This window comes from Garra rufa, chromosome 14 (assembly GCF_049309525.1).
Source record: "Garra rufa chromosome 14, GarRuf1.0, whole genome shotgun sequence".
NCBI lineage: Eukaryota > Metazoa > Chordata > Actinopteri > Cypriniformes > Cyprinidae > Garra > Garra rufa.
The window spans coordinates 28,662,368-28,671,389 of record NC_133374.1 but is presented as its reverse complement, the minus strand read 5'-3'; the positions used below and the strand labels follow the sequence as shown (position 1 = coordinate 28,671,389).

The 9,022-nt window shown below is 38.3% G+C and overlaps 2 protein-coding genes across 2 annotated transcripts in view; one reads left to right on the top strand and one right to left on the bottom strand.

The window, feature by feature from the left end:
• The window catches only part of coq8b (coenzyme Q8B), a 12,042-nt gene extending 10,123 nt beyond the window's left edge, over window positions 1–1,919 (bottom strand). The window contains exon 1 of the mRNA XM_073817363.1: window positions 1,890–1,919. Coding sequence (XP_073673464.1) covers window positions 1,890–1,919 — 30 coding nt within the window. The remainder of the gene's footprint in view (window positions 1–1,889) is intronic.
• Window positions 1,658–8,194, top strand: fbxo46 (F-box protein 46). The gene is made up of 2 exons (XM_073817760.1): window positions 1,658–2,048; window positions 5,175–8,194. The coding sequence occupies exon 2, from the start codon at window positions 5,292–5,294 to the stop codon at window positions 7,287–7,289; it is 1,998 nt and encodes a 665-aa protein (XP_073673861.1). The 5' UTR covers window positions 1,658–2,048; window positions 5,175–5,291; the 3' UTR covers window positions 7,290–8,194.
• Window positions 8,195–9,022: the final 828 nt, after the last annotated feature.

The window sequence follows — 9,022 nt, the reverse complement described above, 5'->3', positions numbered from 1 at the left end:
AAAAACACCCACTAACTCGGCACTATTCAGTTTAGCTGTAGTCCTCATATTGTACACAAAGAACTGTACAAATACCCATACACAGATCATGCATTCCTACTGTATTCAACACTGAATGTATCGTGTGCTGCCCATACACGACATGATGTACATTGCTGCTCATCTAACTAACTGTATTCATTTGATATTTTTTGGTATTTGATTGTTTAAGAGCTGTTGTCTCTCCTTTTATGTCGTTTTATTGAATAATTCCTTGTAAGAACAATTTTGCCAATAAATAAATAAATTCTTGTTTGGTTTTAAATGTGCCTAAAAATGCTTTTCTTAAAATAATAGATAAAAAATTGATAGCTACAATTATTAAAAAGCTAATCAATTGAGTATTTTGGAAAATACTACAGTTTAGACCACATACAAGCACAATTAATTAGACAAATTAATAATTGTCTCGCTAAGCCTTCATTTATTTGATCCATAGTACAACAAAAACTATTTTGAAATACTATTTCTTACTATTTTTTTTACTATGAAAAAAAAAACACTTTTCTATTTGAATAGATTTTAAAATGAAGTTTATTCCTGTGATTTCAAAGCTTCAAAGCTTTTTTGGCATCATTACTCCGGTTACATGATTCTTAAGAAATCATACTAATATTCTGATTCTCTAGAAAATAGGTTTATAAGAACAGCATTTATCTGAAATAGAAATATTTTGTAACATTATAAATGTCTTTATCATCACTTTTGATCAATTTAAAGTGATGAATTAAAAAAAAAAAAATATATTGACTCCAAGCTTTTGAATGGTATAGTTTATAATGTTTTTATTATTATTATTATTTCAGATAAATGCTTATCTTTGGATCTTTCTATTTCTGAAAAAAAAAAATACTCAACTGCTTTAAATAATGATAATAATAATATAGTAAATGTTTCTTGAACAGCAAATCAGCATATTAGAATGATTTCTGAAGGAACATGCACTGAAGACTAGAGTAATGCAGAAACTGTAGCTTTGATCACAGGAATGAATTACATTTAAAATATATTAAAATTGAAAGCAGTTATTTTAAATAGTAATCATATTACTGCTCTTGCTGTATTTTGGGTCAAATAAATGCAGGCTTGGTGAGCAGAAAACTTTTGACTGGTAGTGTATTTCTTTTAAATTATATTTTATTTCCATTATTTCCAATACGATTCCACTGTTCCGTTATTTCAGATTTTTTTTTTTCTCTTACAATATCACTTTCCAAATACCACACATCAGTGTGAAATGTGTAGCAGAAATTGTGCTGAAGATTTTATGTGCATCTTTACATCTCTTTTCCGGTCTGTAAATCTCAAGACATCATAATCCTACTGTAAATATTAGAAAATTGTGTGCAACATCTGAAATCACAGTGTGTCCTTGTCATGTTGTGCTCAGTACAGCACAGAAAGAACCGACACAGACTCTACAGTGATCTTTTCTGCTCAGACTTGACGTTTATGTGAAATGTAGTAAAAGTGAAAGATGTTGCTGGTCATTATGTTGATGAGGTAGAAGAATTTTCCTCTTTGTGGGTGTAGAGATAGAGGGGGAGCCTGAACATCCATATATGGGCATGCCATCAACTTTCTCTCCCCATTGGCTACTAGCGTTTTGCAGCTGCTTGTCAACAAAATGGCCTTCCTCAATTGCTTTTCGAGGACCTAATAACTATTTCTGTTTTGGGGAAATAGTATTGAAACTCTGGTTGAACAATAGAGACGATCATTTTTTTTGAAACACAGTATTTGCCAACATATTACTGTGTTCACATTTGACATATATCGTTGACAAAGCCAGATCAATATTGGGATTTTTGCTTCATTCTCGAATTAGCTCACAAATGCTAACAGTCTACCTGCAAACCCTTATCGACCTCAGCTTTCATCTCTGATTGATTTAAAAACCACACAGGGACATTTGAAGGATTGTTGGTTTAAACTCAAGAATATAACCGCTTTTTTGTTACAAAAACAAAGCTGTCGGAACGAAGCCAGCGGAGATTTCATCTCAAAAGGTAAGCAGAAAAATAATTCTGGCAGAGCTGCTACAGTTTTAGCTTGGCTTATTATTTATTGTTGATGATGACATCAAGTGGAAATGTAAGACGACGTTTTACACAATCAAAAACATAAACCTTTAATACTAAAGAGGTACTAAACTTCTACCGTGTAATACAGAAATTAAACAAGTTGGCTAAATTTAATGAGTTTCCCACTTCATGAAGACAGCTTAGCTAACCAAGCTAAACATATGCTAATTACACACTGGCGCAGATATATAACGACAGCAATAAAATACATTCTTTTTAGTAGACAATATAGCAGCGTTAGTTATATTGCTACCAATTATTTGGGTTGACATGACTGCTAATTAAAACTGAAGCAGAGGAGTTCGCTCGCTTTTTAGATGTTATAAAGCTGGCTAACAGTTTGCAATAGCCAGTCAGCTAATCAGATTTTACTGCCTCAAGCCAAATGAATCCCAAACGCTTTGTCTTTCTTTCGACTCTTTGCTGTTATGAGTTAAAGTGTTAATTGAAAGTAAAGTAAAGCACTGAAGATGGCAAGCGATTAAGTTACGTTAAGACAAGCCGTGGATTAACTTGATGAGCAGGCCTAGTGAACAGAAGGAGAGCTGGGTGGAAAAACACCTACAGATGCATTAAAATGCAACATAGTTCACTTATTTGTTATGATCATAGAATAACATGAAATCTTTCTGTTTGGACTCTAAAATGTGCGAGGGTGATCATTAGCAATGGGAATGTTTGTCATTTGCTCTTGGTGAAGTTTGTTGTCATTTGATTATTATGTGGTCTATTTCTGTCGACTTCTCAAGATTATAAAAGAGCACACTGGTCACATTAACATTTAAAAGGATGAAAACGATTTCACACTTATGTATAATTGGCATTTGGAAAATAGAATGCAAAAAGTCTACCCTGTGTTATTGTTCACTCCTGAGTGAATCATCTCCTCGATTGACTTGTTTAACAACATTTTGTTTGCCCTCATTATCTAGAGTCATCAAATCTCTCTATCCTTTGTCATAATAGGAGAAATTTTCAAGCAAGGGATTATTTTTCTCAATAGTATTATTTTGTTATAATAGTATAATAAGTATATCAGATCATCTTTCATAGTAGGCATGTAGTGTCATCTTTCAGATGCAATATAATTTTTTTTTATGCGTTGCAGGCTACACACATAGCAGCCGAAAGCATTTTAAAAGCCTGTATCCATTAGTGTTGTGATGGGTTTTGCAAGGTTGGTTAGAAACAAGGCTTTTTATACTTCAGCTAGTTTGCTCTGTCACAATTACCATGTTTGTTTATTTAAGACACATTGTCTCTCAAAGTAATGTGTTTGATATAAGTTGTCCTAAAGTTGACAACTTATATCAAACATTAAAGTGAAATAAGTTGCCCTATAACACTGGTCCTCATTTGCCTATAATTGCATTGTCTCTTCAACACTGTTGAAGTGCATAAACTGTTGGGCGGATTAATTGCCAAAGAAATCATGGGTTTTGTTACGGAGCATTGTGGTCGCCCGGAATGAAAAAACTAACTTAAACTGATTGTATAATTGTGTACCACATGTGTTGGCATCGATGAAATCTGTGAGAACCCATTTAATAAATGGTTTTGGCCTAAGTGTTATTTAACAAAACACTTAGCAAATGGTTTTAGACTAACTTGATATTAAAAAGAAAATTCCTGAATTTTTACTTTTTAATGATTGAAATTAATTACCAAAGAATGGCTTCTTGTAGAGATTACAGATACACAAGCACGTTTTGTAGCATGCTCGTGTCTGTTTCTGTTAGCCGGGTTGATTAGTCAGTTTAATTGACTACTAAAATCCATTGACATTTGTATGAGTCATTAAATTAAAACAATTGATTGTAGTCTGTCAGCCTGGTCTTATCTTTTGTCTTGCTGGTCTTGTACCAAATGCAGTAATGTTTTCCAACATGCTTCATTAAGAATAACTTCATATTCAGGCAAACCAAAATTTATTTAGACACCTTCAACATTTCTCACATTATCACAGTTTATTCACTATAGTTTTGAAAATGGTAATAAAATATGACAAGAACTTAGAGCTAAACTGTCACTCAGAACAAATTTATCTTGATAATGTCAGATAACTTTGATGTAAAGGTATGTAATGGATTACAATAAACCAAAAATTCAGACAATTGTTAGTTTGGCAATATTTATACAACTATCAATCCTTTGTTGATCAGTTACCAAGCAATGCATAATTTTGTTTAGTCTGTGCTGTAAAAAGGTTGCATTTGAAATTGAAGAAAAAACACTTAAGCAAAACATTGTCAGGGCAAAGTGTCTGAATAATTTTTGGTCCTAAATCTTTATCAATTTTACTGGCAGTCAGCTGAATACTGTACTGGTAATATGTCACGGTTTGCTTTATTTTGCTATCATCATTTACATAAAATAGCTATAATGTCCTGCACCCACTAGTAAGCAAATATCAAGCTATATCTGGTGTCTGAATAATGTTTGGTTTGACTTTGACTGGTTTGATGTAGCATTTAATCCATGCTAGTATTTCAGAGAGGACAACCAGTTGTGTGTAATGGTTTGTGGACAGTGATAGCTGTCTTAAAAGAGCAAATTCTTGATTTGAGGAGCAATTGTGATGACATGCTATTAAAACTATTGCAGCAACACTCAAAATACTCTAAAATGTTTTTGCATTTAACATTTGTTTAGCCTGTGCTCGAGAGTGCGAGAGATTTAGCGATTAAAGGCTTTTGAATTCACTGAATAAAATCTTAATCAACTGGCTGGTTGTAAAAAGCCGTGACACAGAAACTTTGTACAGATGACAAAAAGTCAACCTCTACATTCCCAAACCGTTGATTTTAAACATAATGACTTCAAGATATCTAAACGAGTAGATACAGCTGCTCAATACAATATGTATCATTTTTGGGGGAACAGTGGGTGTGTTCACGTTCATTTCAGATGATTCATCATTACACTTATGACTTCATCGGTAGAGAGGACGTACTAGAAATGCTTATTTCTTGCTATGATTCTGATTGAGACACTGTAACATAGTGTTACTTGAATGCAGTGAAGCTAAGTCTTCTCTTTTTTTTCTTTTAGTTCTCAGATGGAGTAAACTGTCCGGCTGGAGCCTGCAGACCTGAGAAGTGAGAATGAGTGGTGAATTGCTGAGTAGCTGCCCAGCATAGAGGCAGGTATGCTCCAAATGGGCTCACAATGAACCGTGACACCTTTTCCCACATCCGGCTGTGGTGCCCACGCCCCTTCGGCACCTACTCGCAGAATAAGCCATACAGCAATGGTACAATCTGCAACGGAACAACCACTACCCACTGCAAGGCTGATGATTCGGGGCTTACAACCATAGAGAACCATGGAGTCAGTGAGGAGCAGGACGAGGATGTTGGCAGTGAAAACACTCCACCAGATGCTACATCTACCCTTCTGGCTCCACCACTACCTGCTTCACCCTCTCCGAATTCACAGATGGAGGATGGCAGGGTACTGCTTGATACCTGGTATGTCATCAAACCAGGCAACACCAAGGAGAAAATTGCCTTCTTTGTAGCTCACCAGTGTAACGGTGCTGGAATTCCCAGGCCTAGTGCCATGAAAGTCAAGGGAAACTGGGCTACTGATTGTACCAAGGCCAAGCGCCGTCGTCGCTGTTCTTCTTATGAACCTCCCACTAGAGCTCAAAATGTTGTTGTCGATGTACCCACAGAATCTAACTCGACGGAGGAAGGTGTTGGAGTGAGCGAGACGGATTTGCTCTCTGTGGCTGAAATGGTGGCTCTTGTTGAACAGCGTACAGCCTTGGCTCTTCAAGGTATGGTAGCGCAGGGACAAACTAGTCCTTATACAGTCCATCAGAAACCGGTTGTAATCCTTTCAGATCCCCCTTCATCTACACCAGCTTCTCAAAGTGACTTTGATCTGCTGCAGCAACAGCAGGAATCTCGACGGGTCGCTCAGGCTGTTGCACAGTTTGAATCTCGGCAGCAGAATCTCGACAGTACAACTTTGCGGCCTGAGCTGAATTCACAAGACCGCGTTCACACTGGCGATTCTGTGGGTGGTGCTCCAAGTCATGGACGAGGGGAAGTACGAATCGCTTTCCGGGTGTCAAGTCTGGACCCTCGCACCCAGTCAGAACCTGTCGGCCGGCCCAAATGCATGTTTATGAGTTGTGGAGTTGGAGGGGGGCAAGCAGGAACCAGGAGCAAAGAAAAGATTACTTGCGACCTCTACCAATTGGTCAGTCCATCATCTCGAGATCCAGGCGCCCTCCTGGCTGGCTCGCCAAAGACTGATCCTCTCGGAGAAAGCCTCACTGACAGGCCTTCCTCCACAACGCCAGATCCTAACCAAGACCCTGCCTCAGGAGAGAAGGCAGCAGTTGCCCGAGAGCGGGTGACTGGCTTCCACGTTGAGGTTGTGGTCACGGGTGCAGTAGACCAATGTGTCTTCTATGGGAAGGACAGCACAGAGAATGTTCAAGAAGAGACTGTATGTTTTGCTATGCCCAATGGGGCTAATTCAACTGATGCCTCAGAGGACCCACCTCCTGGCCAGCTGTTCTTTCTGCAGCCACCAGCTACTGAAGATGAGAGTTGCTCAGCAGTAAACAGCGGGATGCGGTCTTTAGACTGTGCAAACAACAATGGGCCAGTCGGGGCTACTGTAGAGAGGCCAGATTCCCCACTGGCAACCGTGGATGATTGTTCAGATCCTCCGTTGTGCCGCCTCTACCGTCATGTCTCCCATGACTTCCTTGAGATTCGCTTTCAGATCCAGCGGCTTCTGGAACCACGGCAATACATGCTCTCGCTTCCAGACCATATCATGGTCAATATCTTCAGCTACCTGCCCACCCATTCGCTAGCGGCCCTCAAATGCACCTGCCATGACTTCAAGACCCTGATCGAGACCTACGGCGTGCGGGCTACAGACTCTCGCTGGAACCAGGACCCACTGTACCGTGACGACCCCTGCAAGCAGTGCAAGCGGCAGTATGAGCGGGGAGATGTGTCGCTCTGCCGCTGGCACCCGAAACCTTACCACCACGACTTGCCTTATGGACGCTCCTACTGGATGTGTTGTCGGCGCACCGATAAGGACACACCTGGCTGTCGAGTTGGGCTACACGATAACAACTGGGTACAGCCATGCGAGCTGGTTCAGGCCCGCGCCAAAAGAGACGATGGGAGGTAAAGGAGTTTGTCTGGGGATTGTCATTTCTCTCCCTGTTTTCGCTCTACTGAAACCTCATGCCACTGTACTATTTATGGTTGAGCTTGCCTCTTCTATCATAGCTTATTAACCTTGCTATCATTGTCGGTATCATTTCTTATCAGTGCACCATAGTTAAATCTCGGTCCCTTCATGCGCAGACCGATGTTCTGAAATTTGAAAGCCAATACTGGTTAAATAAGGTAGTGTGCTGCATGGGACTAGTCTGAATTGGTTAGAAATTCTTATGGCAATCTTGGAAGACCAGCTCTGATTCTGACCCCAACCTTGCAAAAAAAGAAAAAAAAAAAAAACCCTGCAGGCTAGACACAGGACTTGTGAATATAACTTCAGGGGTTGTTGTCAAGTTTAATTTGCTGTCCCTTTGGTCAAAAGCGCGCAAAATGATGTCACTTTACAAATCCCTGATGTCACTTTGTAATCAACAGTTTGACTGCTTGTTGGATTTTTCTGTTTTGTGTGTGAATGTGAGTGAATAATATTTTTTTGTTGTTGTTGGGACTTCATTTTTTTTCTCTCCTTCAAGTTGATTTCTGAAATCAGTCTTTATTTCTTGACCAAACCTTTCCTTTTACCTATCTCTTTGCCTGCCAGGCTGTCTGTGTGCTTGTTGGCAAAGGCAGCTTTTGCCAAAGCAGTAATTAGCTTCATGTGGCTGAAAGAAAAACAACAAAGAACAGGACAACTCAAAACCTGATTCTAGCCTTAACCCTGTTCGTTCTGCTCATTCCACCAGTCTGTGAAATCTTACAAACAGAAACATTGATGCTGAACCCTCTGGTTTGGGAGACCGTTATAGGTTTCACCGTCAATCTGCTATTGGGAATCTTTGCCTCTAAAGTGAATAAAAGTTATTTAAAACTGGAGTCTGTGCTATTCCTGTTCATCTGTATTAGATGTTCAACAGTCAAATATTTGTAGTTCAGGTTATTTCTATAAATGATCTTGTTACATTTAGTTTTTGCGCAATGTTCATGGCATTAGTTGGTGTGTATAAGGTAAAAATAAAAGGTGCACCGTGGAACTGTCCTCTATCACCCTCTATGGTTGAATTAAAAAATTGCAAGTTAATTGAGGAGTTGTTCTGTTGGTCAAATTGGTCAAAATTGTTCATTTTCAACTTTAATTTTCCATAGTGCACCTTTTATGTACACAGGAGAAAAAAGATATTTAAGATAATAAAAAAGCTGTTATTTCATTGACATTTACAGTTAAAGTCAAAAGTTTGCATACACCTTGCAGAATCTGCAAAATGTTGATCATACAAGATGAAAGTTATTACTGACCTGAATAAGATATTTCACATAAATGTTTACATATAGTCCACAAGAGAAAATAATAGTTTAATTTATAATTATAATTTTATAATCATTCAGGTAACAACACAGTATTAAGAACCAAGCGTATGTAAACTTGAAAGGGGTAATTTTTATAAATTCAACTAATATTTTCTCTTGTGGACTATATGTAAACATCTTTTATTCAGATTCTGCAAAGTGTATGTAAACTTTTGTATTCCAGCCAAAAAAATTAAAATCGCTAAACACCCTCAGGCCATCCCACATGTAGAGTTTGTTTCTTCATCAGAATACATTTGGAGAAATTTAGCACTACAATACTTGGCTTTCCAGTGGATGCTGTCAGAATGACACATGAGATAAACTATCCACATGACTCCAGTTTATCATTTAATG